Raw genomic sequence first — 13,490 nt, 5'->3', positions numbered from 1 at the left:
TCTTTAGCCCAGGTAAGACGCTTCTGAGGTTGTTTATTGTTCAGGAGCGGCTTGAAAAAAGGAATATGACATTTGAAGCCCATGTCCAGGATCCATTTGTGTGTGGTGGCTCTTGATGCACTGACTCCAGCCTCAGTCCACTCCTTGTGAAAGTCCCCAACACTTTTGAATGGCCTTTTCCTGACAATCCTCTCCAGGTTGCAGTCTTCCCTGCTGCTTGTGCACCTTTTTCTTCCACACTTTTCCCTTCCACATAACTTTCTATTAATGTGCTTTGATACAGCACTTTGGGAACATCCAACTTCTTTTGCAATTACTTTTTGAAGCTTTCCCTCCTTATGGAGGGTGTCAGTGATGGTTTTCTGCACAACTGTCAGGTCAGCAGTCTTTCCCATGATTGTGATTCCTACTGAACCAGACTGAGAGACCATTTAAAGGCTCAGGAACCCTTTGCAGGTGTTATGGCTTAATTAGCTGATTAGAGTGGGACACTTTGAGCCGAGAATATTGCACCTTTTCACAATAGTCTAATTTTCTGAGATTGTGGCTTTGGAGTTTTCATGAGCTGTAAGCCATAATCATCACAATTATGACAAATCACGGCTTGAACTATCTTGCTTTGCATGTAATGAGTCTATCTCATATATTAGTTTCACCTTTTAAGTTGCATTACTGAAATAACTGAACTTTTGCATGATATTCTAATTTTTCGAGTTTCACCTGTATATATTACCGATTGGGATGAGCGGAAGGATTTTGATTCAATAGATTTTGCTGAAAAATCACTGATTTTGATATATGCTTGTTATAATTAGCTTCTTATTTGCCAGGTAGAGTTACTTAGGCAAAATTGTTTGAAAAGAACTATCTGCCATGATGAAAAACCTTCCCATGTGGCTTTGCAAGCTCCGTGATGCCCCCACGGCAACACTCTAGTAACCAATCAATGATTGTCCACCCCACTAAACCTGGCTTCCTACTTTTACTCCCTTTGTGGGTTGGCAGGATGCCATCGGTTGTGAGAAGCTCCCACATCTTTGGAGGACAGAGCTTCCCTGACCTCAATGTTGGTTTAGAAATTGACCACCCTAGAGAGGGTCTTGCCTTGGGGGTCATACATATGATACAGTCCAAGAACCTAGCCTGTTTGTCCCAAAATGTTGAGCTGCAATGTTTTGGGATAAAAGTGTGCATATGGAGCACCATTAATCCCAAGACCCTCATTTAGATACAAAGTGGCTCTGAAGGGCACAGGCATGGGAGTGGAAGGACAAACGTTTGTCTCCAGGAAGATCCCATACAGAGCTATTTCTAATATCAGGTCCAAGTACTCCAATATGTGAGATGGGTCCAGCAATGACTTCCTGAGACTTAAAAACCAACCAAAGCACTGCAGAGTTTTCTCTGTCTGCTGAATGTTGTGGGCTGGTACTTTAACAGGACATTAGCCAGGTATCCCACAACATGTATTCCCTAAGCCCAGCGCAGAGCCAATAGGAAAGGCAACAAATTGCTTGATCGCCCACTGCAAGGTGCAGATAGTCCTAGTGAGGTTCAAAGTGAGGAACATGTAAGCATCCCAGATGTCTATTAAAGCCATAAAATTCCCTGGAAGGAGGGAGGCAATGACTGACCTTGCAGTTTCCATGCAGAACTTTTGAACATGGAAGATCAAGTTGAGAGTCTTCCGATCCAGAACTGGCAAGACTTCTTCATTCAGTTTGGAAACAATGAAAAGGTAGAAACCTTAAAAATATTTTTTCTGCTGGTACAATGGTAATGAACTCTTAAAACAAGAGCTGCTGGAGAACAGCAAGCAGATCCACCTTCCATAATGGACAGCCTTCTCGTAATGGTAAAAAGGCCAACGGACATCCCACTATGGTTAGACCATGGCTTTGACCATGGGCAAAAGGTTTAACTGACTGTGGACTAAGGCATCTGTTAGGAAGGAACTAGGATATTGTATTCAGTAAAGACAACAATTGTTTGGTAGGTTGCCATAGAAACAACTGCAGGCTGCATGGCAGGGCCCACCAAAGTAGAGAGAGCAATAAAGAGGGCCTCCAAAGCAAGAAATGGCAGGATCTACCACAGGAACCGCTCACTTGCAGAAGAAAGTTTCCTCAATAGAATACTTTTGAGTGAAGCATAAAAATATGTTCTGTGTGTGTCCAGTCCCTGTACAGGAAATGCTCTACAAGCAAATGGATTGAGAAGGTCTTAGCTAAGTCAGGCAATTTAAGGAACCCCATGCTGAATCCCTAGGGACTTGTGCTGCTCAAACACTAAACAGGAGCATACATTGTCTATAAGGGTACTATAGTATCCTTAAGCTTGGATGCAATCTCTACAGGCGTGTCATTCTGATCTGATTCCTCAGAAAGAGAGGGATCAATCTCAACTATCACCTCCTCCTCAGATAACTTGTCTGGTTCAAGGGCAAAATTAAAGGCTGATTCAGGAGCAGAGGTCAAAAGAGCATGGCAGTGACCTGAACTACTAGTTCAGAGGAAACATATGGTAGTCTCGGGCATGGAGGTACTAAGGCAAGTGGAATATCCCAGGTACAGGGAGTGGAAACTACCCCAATCGCCTGGATAGGATTATGGCAGGGGCTACCTAGTTCACTGAGACAAGTCCATGGACAGGCTTAGAGCCCAAGCCCATGACAACAGAGAAGGGGACTTAAAAGGATCATGAAAAAGTAATGGACAGGGAGCCCACCTTTAGATAGGTTCCCCCAATGCCTTAGACTCCCTTGATGGAGGAGAAGGGGAGAACTTCCTGCCTGGGGACAATGGAGCTAAGAATACACAGGGTATGGGCTTTTATAGTGAAGGCATAGGCTGAACTGTTTCACCCACCGTTGACAGGTAGCTACCAATGCTGGAACCTGGTGAAGCCTTATTTGAATGGATCTTATAGGAGTTTGGCTCTTGGGAAGATGCTGACTACAAGGACCTATATCGTGAAATTTCCTAACAGGAGGTCATCTTAGCATCCCACAATGGGGATGCCAGGGAAGGGCACTAGGCTGGATACAAGGGTCAATGCTGAGAGCTAGCAGGTATACCCAGGTGACGCTGAGGATCTAGGTCCATATCCAAGTAGGTGACAGTAAGTGAAAGCTGATCTTGGTCAACCATGAAAATCAGTGAGTCCCTCTGGAGAAGGAATCCCCAAAGAGGTAACATGTACCACAATGGGTCACAATGATAGTCTGGGGAGGCATATCCATGGAGGGATGCACAGACCTCTACAGGCTAGACAATGGCACCCTGACTGCCAGTAAGGTATCAGGATGAAATCCTTTGACCCATTGTCAGACCCTACGCTGGTGCAGTGGGTCCTGGGTTCCTCCTGGTGCATGAAAATGCCTGGCCTCATGTGGTGAGAGTATGCAGGCAGTTCTTGGAGGATGAAGGAATTGATACCATTGAATGGCCCCCACGCTCGCCTGGCGTAAATCCAATAGAACACCTCTGGGATGTCATGTTTCGGTCCATCCAACACTGCCCGGTTGCACCTCAGACTGTCCAGGAGCTCAGTGATGCCCTGGTCCAGATCTGGAAGGAAATCCCCAAGGACACCATCCGTGGTCTCATTAGGACCCTCCCCCAACGTTGTCAGGCATGCATACAAGCATGTGGGGGCCACACAGACTACTGAGGACCATTCTGAGTTGCTGCAATGACATTTCAGCCAAATGGACTCGCCTGCTGCATCATTCCTTCACTTTGATTTTCGGGGTGTCTTTGAATTCAGTCCTCTGTAGGTCGATCATTTTCATTTCCATCAAACGATGGGGCATTCTTACATTCCTCCCTCATTACCCTGTCCATATCAGTATAGAGATCCAGCAGGAGATTCCTCCCCATTGAGGTCTGATGGGTTTTCATAGTCTTCCTTTCATTTTTTTGAGCCGTATATATTGTTATTGAAGGGGCATGGATTTTGTTCAGCGGGAATGTGGGGGAATGCAATGCCTGCAGCACTGAATGTATGTAATGGCAAAGGGCGATGGGGTGTGTTGGAGGGTCTGTTGTTTGCTGCTGGGGGATCTACTTTTGCTGCAGGGATCTGTTTTTGCTGGATGGGGATATATTGTTGCTGGGGGAAGTGTTATGTTGAAGGAGGGATCTATTGCTATTTGAGGTTCCCATTGATGGTGGCTGCTGAGAGATTTATTGTTGCAGGGGTCTATTGTTGCTAGTTTGGATCTCGTTTCTGGGGGGTAGCTTGTTGCAGGGGGTCTATTGTTGCTAGGGGATCTATTGTTGCTGGGGGTGACCTAGTGTTGTTGCCTGCAGGGGATCTATTTTACTGCTTTTCTTTTAATTGTTACATTTCAATAAAAATGACTTATCACCACAATATGATACTTGGTACTGCATTCTTTACTGGAAGGTGGGTAGGGGGTGAAACCAAGGGATATACTTGGAAGTGGGTAGGGGGTGCAACCAAGGGATGTACTTGGAAGTGGGTAGGGGGTGCAACCAAGGGATGTACTTGGAAGTGGGTAGGGGGTGCAACCAAGGGATGTACTTGGAAGTGGGTAGGGGGTGAAACCAAGGGATGTACTTGGAAGTGGGTAGGGGGTGAAACCAAGGGATGTACTTGGAAGTGGGTAGGGGTGAAACCAAGGGATGTACTTGGAAGTGGGTAGGGGGTAAAACCAAGGGACGTACTTGGAAGTGGGTAGGGGGTGAAACCAAGGGATGTACTTGGAAGTGGGTAGGGGGTAAAACCAAGGGACGTACTTGGAAGTGGGTAGGGGGTGAAACCAAGGGATGTACTTGGAAGTGGGTAGGGGGTAAAACCAAGGGACGTACTTGGAAGTGGGTAGAGGGCAGAGATAGGGTGGCCACCTCATCCCTTTAAACCCAAACACATATTAATGACACAGGTTCTGAGGCTAATTTATTTCCGATAAGGCACCAAGTGAGTTTAATTACCACCTTAATCAGCCCCAGAACCTGTGTCATTAATATGTGTTCAGGTTTAAAAGGATGAGGTTGCCACCATAGGCAGAGATGAGAGGCACTCATCAGAAGTGGACCTATTTTCTGGGAAACAAGCCCTGTGAAGGGGTATAGATTGGGAAAATGAGCTGCAGAGATTAATGTATCATTGTTGTTATTGTATAATCTATGAGGACATACAGTCCATACACACCCAGCACAAGGCCGGGGTCACACTACCAGACGGTTCTCAGGGCTGCAGTTCCTCTGAGCTCCACAAGGTGGGGATCTCACTTCTATCCAGACAGGAAGTCTCTATGGTAGACACGAAGTGATGTCAGGATCAGACTTGAAGTAATATCAGGTACAGACAGGAAGTGATGTGAGGAACAGATTACGGAGAAGACATTGCTGGAACTGGCAGCAGAGGAGGTAATGAGATTTTATTTTGGGAACCCAAATTGATTTGCCCTTTAAATCCCCCTCTCCTCAGTCTGATGTACACGCAGACCAATAAATATCCGATTTATCTGCCCAAAGTGTTTCTATTGCTCTAGGTGTTTCATCAGATTTCCCATATTTAAGGTACAACACTGGTATAAAAGAAAAGTAATGGGGACAGAAAACAGAAGTGGGTGTAACTGATCACCTTGTCACCGAATGCCAAACCCAAATAAAAGTTTTCTCTGTAAAGGTCAATTCTTCCCTCTCTGAACACGGCTCCAATGCCGGCTGAAGTCTTCTTCAGAAGGCAACATGACCAGGGTGTGACGATCTCTTGGTCCTCCACAGAGCTCTGTAGTTCCTCCGTCTGATCTCTTCATCACTATGGGACATGGTACAGAGGGAATAGTAGTGATATGGAGGTTGGTGGGAAAAACTCAACGGGTGACCATGAGATGGTTCTGGTTTCTGAAGAAGACTTAATCCCACATTTGGTCTACATGAGTGGTATTTGGTGGAGTTTGGTGGCATAAGAGGGGGTAATAATGTACCTTCTCCTTTAGTGGGATTACTCTTGTTTGAGATTTGAGCTTCACTCCACTACAACAGACATCAGATTTACACCAGAAGTTGCACTGTTCAATAAGAAGTAAACCTGATTTTAACTTGAGTGAAACTGGTGGTTCCGACTTTGTCCACCATCTACATGAAAGGTGATGAAAATTGGCAGGTAGTACCCAGCATCTGGAGGAAAATGGGCTCGTCACCTAGAGGTGTTCCAATTCCTATGCAAAATTTGAGGACGCTGGATATAGATCTTCTTGTGTCTAGATTCAAACACAAACTAGACAAGTCTGTCGCCAGCTCTAGGGGCCCTTTGGCCTTTGCAGTGGAAACTCTAGAAACTCCATGGGATCAGTTCAACCTGTTCTACACCTTTCCCCCTCAACTGTTCCTCCCATGTCTAGTCCACATGATTGCAAAGGAAGATACTGGTCATCACACATAATGGGCCTTAAATGGTGGCTGCTAGAGGTAAAGTGTACTGCAGCTATGGGCATTAGACCTCAACAGAGATCTGACCCTTAGTCCCCACCGACCTTCTGCCGACCACATGGCACTTGATAAAGGATAGAGGAGGGTCCAATCTGTGCTTCATGTAAAATTATATTTTTGATTTGACACTAAGTCCAAAAAAATACTGGCTACAACCCCTTCCCGTCTCAAGTAAATTAGAAAACATTGAGCGGTGCAGACTAAATGTGTGTCTCATGTCGGACAATAGCAGAGAGCTGGCAGTACTGAAAGTAACAGCAACCCTCATATTGACCCCAATACATCCCCATACTAATATTGTACAACCAATGCAGTCCAGATAACTCTGTTATCTGTCTACAGAGAAACCCACATACATCACATGACCACATCAATGAGGATGGAGGAGGACCATAGTCACATGACTGAAAGGATACTGAACCTCACCCTGGAGATCATCTACCTGCTGACCGGAGAGGTGAGGAGGATTCTGGGAGGTCACATGACATCACTCTCCTCTCTATTAATAAAACACAGACCTGACCGGAGAAGTGAGGAGGATTCTGGGAGGTCACATGACATCACTCTTATCTCTATTAATAAAATACAGACCTGATCGGAGAGGTGAGGAGGATTCTGGGAGGTCACATGACATCACTGTTATCTCTATTCATAAACCACAGACCTGACCGGAGAGGTGAGGAGGATTCTAGGAGGTCACATGACATCACTCTCCTCTCTATTAATAAAATACAGACCTGACTGGAGAGGTGAGGAGGATTCTGGGAGGTCACATGACATCACTTTTATATCTATTAATAAAACACAGACCTGACCGGAGAGGTGAGGAGGATTCTGGGAGGTCACATGACGTCACTCATCTCTATTAATGAAACACAGACCTGACCGGAGAGGTGAGGAGGATTCCGGGAGGTCACATGACATCACTCTTATCTCTATTAATAAAACACAGACCTGACCGGTGAGGTGAGGAGGATTCTGGGAGTCTAATATGATATTCCTATTGGTTCTTCAATACAGAGATTTCCTCTTCTGAAGTCAGGTGATCATATGACCATCACAGTGCCTCCATGTGACTCCCTAAACCTTGAGAGACACAACATGGAGAAGATTCTAGAAGTCACCAAGAAGATGATGGAGCTGCTGACAGGAGAGGTGAGCGGTGCCGGGAATTCTGGGACATTCTCCAGTAACAGACAAGGGATGTGTCTGGATGGTGACTGTATCATTGTGTGTGTCAGGTTCCTATAAGGTGTCAGGGTGTCACTGTCTATTTCTCCATGGAGGAGTGGGAGTATTTAGAAGGACACAAGGACCTCTACAAGGACATCATGATGGACAATCAGCCGCCCCTCACATCACCGGGTAAGAGGAGACTTTATTGTAAAGGAGAGAGCAGTACGGAGGATCCACCTAGATCCCCCATCATCTGATAAACACATAGAAACAATGGATTCAGTCAGTGTGTGTGTTTCCTACAGATGGATCCAATCATGGGAACCCACCAGAGAGATGTCCCCGTCCTCTGTATTCCTGGGATTCCACACAGGAAGGTCACACCATACCTCACCATCATCAGGTAGATGGATCCAGTCATGGGAACCCACCAGAGAGATGTCCCTGTCCTCTGTATTCCCAGTATTCCACACAGGAAGGTCACACCATCCCTCACCATCATCAGGTAGATGGATCCAGTCATGGGAACCCACCAGAGAGATGTCCCCGTCCTCTGTATGCCCTAGATTCCACACAGGAAGGTCACACCATCCCTCACCATCATCAGGTAGATGGATCCAGTCATGGGAACCCACCAGAGAGATGTCCCCGTCCTCTGTATTCCCGGGATTCCACACAGGAAGTTCACCCCATCCCTCACCATCATCAGGTAGGTGGATCCAGTCATGGGAACCCACCAGAGAGATGTCCCCGTCCTCCGTATTCCCGGGATTCCACACAGGAAGGTCACACCATCCCTCACCATCATCAGGTTGGTGGCGTTGAGGGTCGGGAACATAAAGTGATGGAACACTCTGACATGTGGAGACGATGTGTGGACTCTACAAGATGAGATGTTCTATGTCAGGGGTACTCAAACTACGACCCGCGGGCCACATACGGCCCGCCGAGGCCATTTATCCAGCCCGCCGGCAGGGGCGTATTTTCAGCAAGAAAGGGACACTAAGTACAGGGGTGGGCAGGGGGCTGCTGTACCTTATCTGGCTCCGGTCCCAGTCCCACGACGATCCAGTCCAGGAAGCGCTGCTCCTTCATTCACTCAGACGACTCCCTCACTCCTGCCGCTCAGCTCCGCCTCCTCACCAGTGATTGGGCGCCAGAACTGTAGCTCAGGAAAGGCACACAGGCGGCCAATCACCTGCGAGGAGGCGGAGCCGAGCGGCCCCGCGAACATCGAGTGAGGGAGAGGCCGGAGTGAAGAAGGACAGCTGACAGGTAAGTGTGCTGTGCTGATGGTGCTGCTGTAACCAGGTATGCTGGCTGCAGCAGCACCATGCTGGAACAGGGGTCAGCAAGTTAAGTGTCATTGGTGTCAGTGGGAGGAATAGTGCCCCATCATTGGTGTCACTGATACTAATGATGGGGCATTATTCCTCCCACTGACACCAATGATGGGGCACTATTCCTCCCCCCACTGAGACCAATGATGGGGCACTATTCTTCCCACTGACACCAATGGTGGAACATTATTCCTCCAACTGACACCAATGATGGGGCACTATTCCTCCCAACACCTATGTTGGGACACTATCCTCCCCACTGACACCAATGACATTTATTTCCACTGACACCAATGATGGGGCACGTTTCTTCCCACTGACACCAACGATGGGGCACTATTTCCACACTGACACCAACGATGGGGCACTTTCCTCCCCCCACTGACACCAACAATGGGGCACTCTTCCTCCCCCTACTGACACCAATGATGGGGCACTATTCCTCCCACTGACACCAATGATGGGGCACAATTCTTCCCACTGACACCAATGATGGGACACTATTCCTCCCACTGACACCAATGATGGGACACTATTCCTCCCCCCACTGACACCAATGATGGGGCACTATTCTTCCCACTGACACCAATGGTGGGACATTATTCCTCCAACTGACACCAATGATGGGACACTATTCCTCCCAACACCAATGTTGGGACACTATCCCCCCCACTGACACCAATGACATTTATTTCCACTGACACCAATGATGGGGCACGTTTCTTCCCACTGACACCAACGATGGGGCACTATTCCCCCCCCCCCACACTGACACCAACGATGGGGCACTTTCCTCCCCCCACTGACACCAACAATGGGGCACTCTTCCTCCCCCTACTGACACTAATGATGGGGCACTCTTCCTCCCACTGACACCAATGATGGGGCACAATTCTTCCCACTGACACCAATGATGGGACACTATTCCTCCCACTGACACCAATGATGGGACACTATTCCTCCCACTGACACCAATGATGGGACACTATTCCTCCCCCCACTGACACCAATGATGGGGCACTATTCTTCCCACTGACACCAATGGTGGGACATTATTCCTCCAACTGACACCAATGATGGGGCACTATTCCTCCCAACACCAATGTTGGGACACTATCCCCCCCACTGACACCAATGACATTTATTTCCACTGACACCAATGATGGGGCACGTTTCTTCCCACTGACACCAACGATGGGGCACTATTCCCCCCCCCACACTGACACCAACGGTGGGGCACTTTCCTCCCCCCACTGACACCAACAATGGGGCACTCTTCCTCCCCCTACTGACACTAATGATGGGGCACTCTTCCTCCCACTGACACCAATGATGGGGCACAATTCTTCCCACTGACACCAATGATGGGACACTATTCCTCCCACTGACACCAATGATGGGACACTATTCCTCCCACTGACACCAATGTTGGGACACTATCCCCTTCCCCCACTGACACCAATGACGGAGCACTATTCCCTCCCCCCACACTGACACCGATGGGGCACTATTCCTCCCCCCACTGACACTAATGATGGGGCACTATTCCTCCCACTGACACCAATGATGGGGCACTATTCCTCCCACTGATACCAATCATGGGGCACGATTCTTCCCACTGACACCAATGATAGGGCACTATTCCTCCCACTGACACCAATGATGGGGCACGTTTCTTACTACTGACACCAATTATGGGGCACTATTCCTCCTGTTCTATGTGATCTCACATCATAAATCCTTCTATGTTACAGATGTTATTTTCTGCCATTCTGTTGGTTTAGGGTGAAGATCTGATGAACATGAAAGTTGAGAGTGAAGTAGAAGAGACGTATGTGAGGGATGATCAGCAATATACGGAGGAGGCTGGAATGAGGAGGACATTCATAGAGGAGGACACTCCTAAAGAGATCAGCACAGGTGACCAGAATATATTCTTCTCTTATCTCTGCTCTGTTACTGCCCCCCCAGCCCCCATTGGTTCCTGTTCCTCTGACAAGGCGGTGAAAATGTAGAAGTGATCTGGGAGGAGGAGCAAAGACCCTTTGACAGAAGAGGGGAAGAGTCCCAGCTGGTTGGGACATCCACAGAGAACATCTGCTCCCTCCTATCTCCCTGATCCAGATGGAATCTTGATGGAAGTGAACTAACCCTCTCCTATCTATTGATGATGTTTTTCTATTTTTCCAGGACCCGCCATGGAGAAACCCTCAAAGGATCGTCTCACTCTATCACCAGGTTGTAAAATGGAAGATGAGGACATCCCAGGAGATTGTGTCGGAGAAAAGACAATGAGCTCCACTATGGATGGTGGACTTCCCAGTGTGGAGAGACCATGGAAACCCTCTGACTCTGAGCAACCTCGTACTGTGGGAAATGGGGCCATGATTCAGGAGGAGAAGACATTTTCCTGTCCTGAATGTGGGGAAGATTTTAACTCTGAATTAACTCTTTCTGTACATCAGAGATCTCACAAGGTTGAGAAGCCTTATGTATGTTCTGGGTGTGGAAAATATTTTCTTCATAAATCAGATCTCATCATACATTACAGATCTCATACGGGGGAGAAGCCGTATAACTGTGAAGAGTGCGGGAAATGTTTTACACAGAAGGCTAGCCTTTCCAGGCATCAGAGATTGCACAGGGGCGAGAAGCGATATGCCTGCAAGGAGTGCGGGAAATGTTTTTCACAGAAATCAGATCTCGTGGCACATCAAAGATCTCACACAGGGGAGAAGCCATATTCCTGCCTCGAGTGTGGTAAATGTTTCTCTAATAGGCCCAATTTTTCCAGACATCAGAGACTGCACACGGGCGAGAAGCCGTATACTTGTCCTGAGTGCGGGATGTGTTTTTCAGAGAAGGCCTATCTTACCTCACATCAAAGATCTCACACAGGTGTGAAGCCGTATTCATGTTCTGATTGTGGAAAAGGTTTTTTACGGAAGTCCCATCTTATCGATCATCAAAAATGCAGCACAAGGGAAAAGCTATTTTCCTCCCCTGAGTGCGGGAAATGTTTTTCATAAGAACAAAACATCAGAGAACCCACACCACCATCGAGGTGTATTATTATCTTGAGTGCGGGAAATGTCTTCTATATGGATGATATGTTGCCGTACATCAGAGATCTCACACTGGGAAGAAGCACACCTTGATATACATCTCAGAAAACACGTGGCTGAGCGCTCCTCTGATCTTTATCATGGAAGAAACACTTTATAAGGAGATCAGAGTTCACTAAAGACATAAAAGTCCACAAACTTCTATATGGGTTACTCTTTGAGGACATAGAAGCAGGTGGTTTGTCTCTGCTGGTTGAGCCTCTCCTGTTGTGTAGTCTGATCTCCTCTGCTCTTAAGTTGGGGCTTCAAAGGAAATAACTATATGGTAATAGAGGAGCTAGATGTTGCTTTTGGGTGAAGAACAGAGGAGATTGATCTAAATGACAGGACTGACTGTTTCAGTGAAGTACTGGTGTTATAAGAATTCTCAGACACCTGCATTTGCTTCAATTGTTCCACCTGTTGCCTGTCAATGGTTAATATGGCATTGCTAAAGATAACATTTCATATGCACCTCATAACATGTAGATATATTTTTTTATGAAATAAGTGCAAATATACTGTATATATTTAAAAAAGAATGTTTTCTTTGTAAGTTAATTAATGCAAATCTGCCTTTAGATGTAGAGAGGGACCCAAAATATAAGGAGCACCTTTGGGCGTTTAAGGAACAAAAAATATGTGTCTAAATTCCTGACTAGCTATCGTATTTCTCGAGTCCCTGTAGTGCCAGGGCAGTGGGAACACCCACAAAATGACCGCATTTTGGAAAGCAAACACTCAAAGGCATTTTCCAGGCATAGTGAGTCTGTTTTTTGCCACGTTTTTGGAAGATGCAGGAAAAAAAAATTAAAAATGTATTCGTTTTTTAAACAAAGCTGTCAATCAATAGGGTATGTATAATACACATCATAGGCATACTTAGATTTATGCCCCAAAACACATTCTGCTACTCTTCCCGAGTATGGCCGTATCACATGTATGAGACTTTTTCACAGTCTCACCACAAAAATAGGGCCCAAAATCCAAGGAGCACCTTCAATCTAAATTCCTGACTGCCTATCACATTTTTGGAGGCCCTGGAGCACCAGAACAGTGGAAGCACCCACAAAATGATGACATTTTGGAAAGCAAACTTCCCACAGTATCTTCTAAGGGGCACGGTGAGTCTTTTGAATGCTTCTTTTTTTTGGAAATACAGAATGAAAATGTAGTTTTTTTTACACAAAGTTGTCAATTATTCCGATATTTCTAGCACGCAGCATAGGCATACTTAGAATTGCACCCCAAAACACATTCTGCGACTCCTTCCAAGTGTGGCAATACCACATGTGTGAGACTTTCGCAGCAGAGGCCCAAAATCCAAGAAGCACCTACAGGTTTTCTACATTATGCATCTAATTTCCTGACTACTGATTACATTTTTGGACACTGTGACTGGTATG

At 46.6% G+C, this 13,490-nt stretch overlaps 1 protein-coding gene and 1 pseudogene across 2 annotated transcripts; both read left to right on the top strand.

The window, feature by feature from the left end:
- The first annotated feature begins 5,330 nt into the window (after positions 1–5,330).
- LOC149465030 (gastrula zinc finger protein XlCGF53.1-like) lies at positions 5,331–8,037 on the top strand. Its single transcript, XM_089673744.1, has 3 exons — positions 5,331–5,396; positions 6,807–6,921; positions 7,485–8,037. The coding sequence occupies exons 2-3, from the start codon at positions 6,826–6,828 to the stop codon at positions 7,713–7,715; spliced, it is 327 nt and encodes a 108-aa protein (XP_089529870.1). The 5' UTR covers positions 5,331–5,396; positions 6,807–6,825; the 3' UTR covers positions 7,716–8,037.
- Positions 8,038–9,072: 1,035 nt separating this feature from the next.
- LOC149465029 (uncharacterized) lies at positions 9,073–12,626 on the top strand (annotated as a pseudogene). Its single transcript, XR_016312250.1, has 2 exons — positions 9,073–10,900; positions 11,171–12,626. The product of XR_016312250.1 is annotated as an uncharacterized LOC149465029 (transcript).
- Positions 12,627–13,490: the final 864 nt, after the last annotated feature.

Source organism: Staurois parvus, unplaced genomic scaffold (genome assembly GCF_062004578.1).
Source record: "Staurois parvus isolate SC_StPar_1 unplaced genomic scaffold, SC_StPar_1.0 ptg000144l, whole genome shotgun sequence".
Taxonomy (NCBI): Eukaryota; Metazoa; Chordata; class Amphibia; order Anura; family Ranidae; genus Staurois; species Staurois parvus.
Note: the sequence above shows the minus strand (reverse complement) of the source record. Positions and strands in the feature narration are given on the sequence as shown.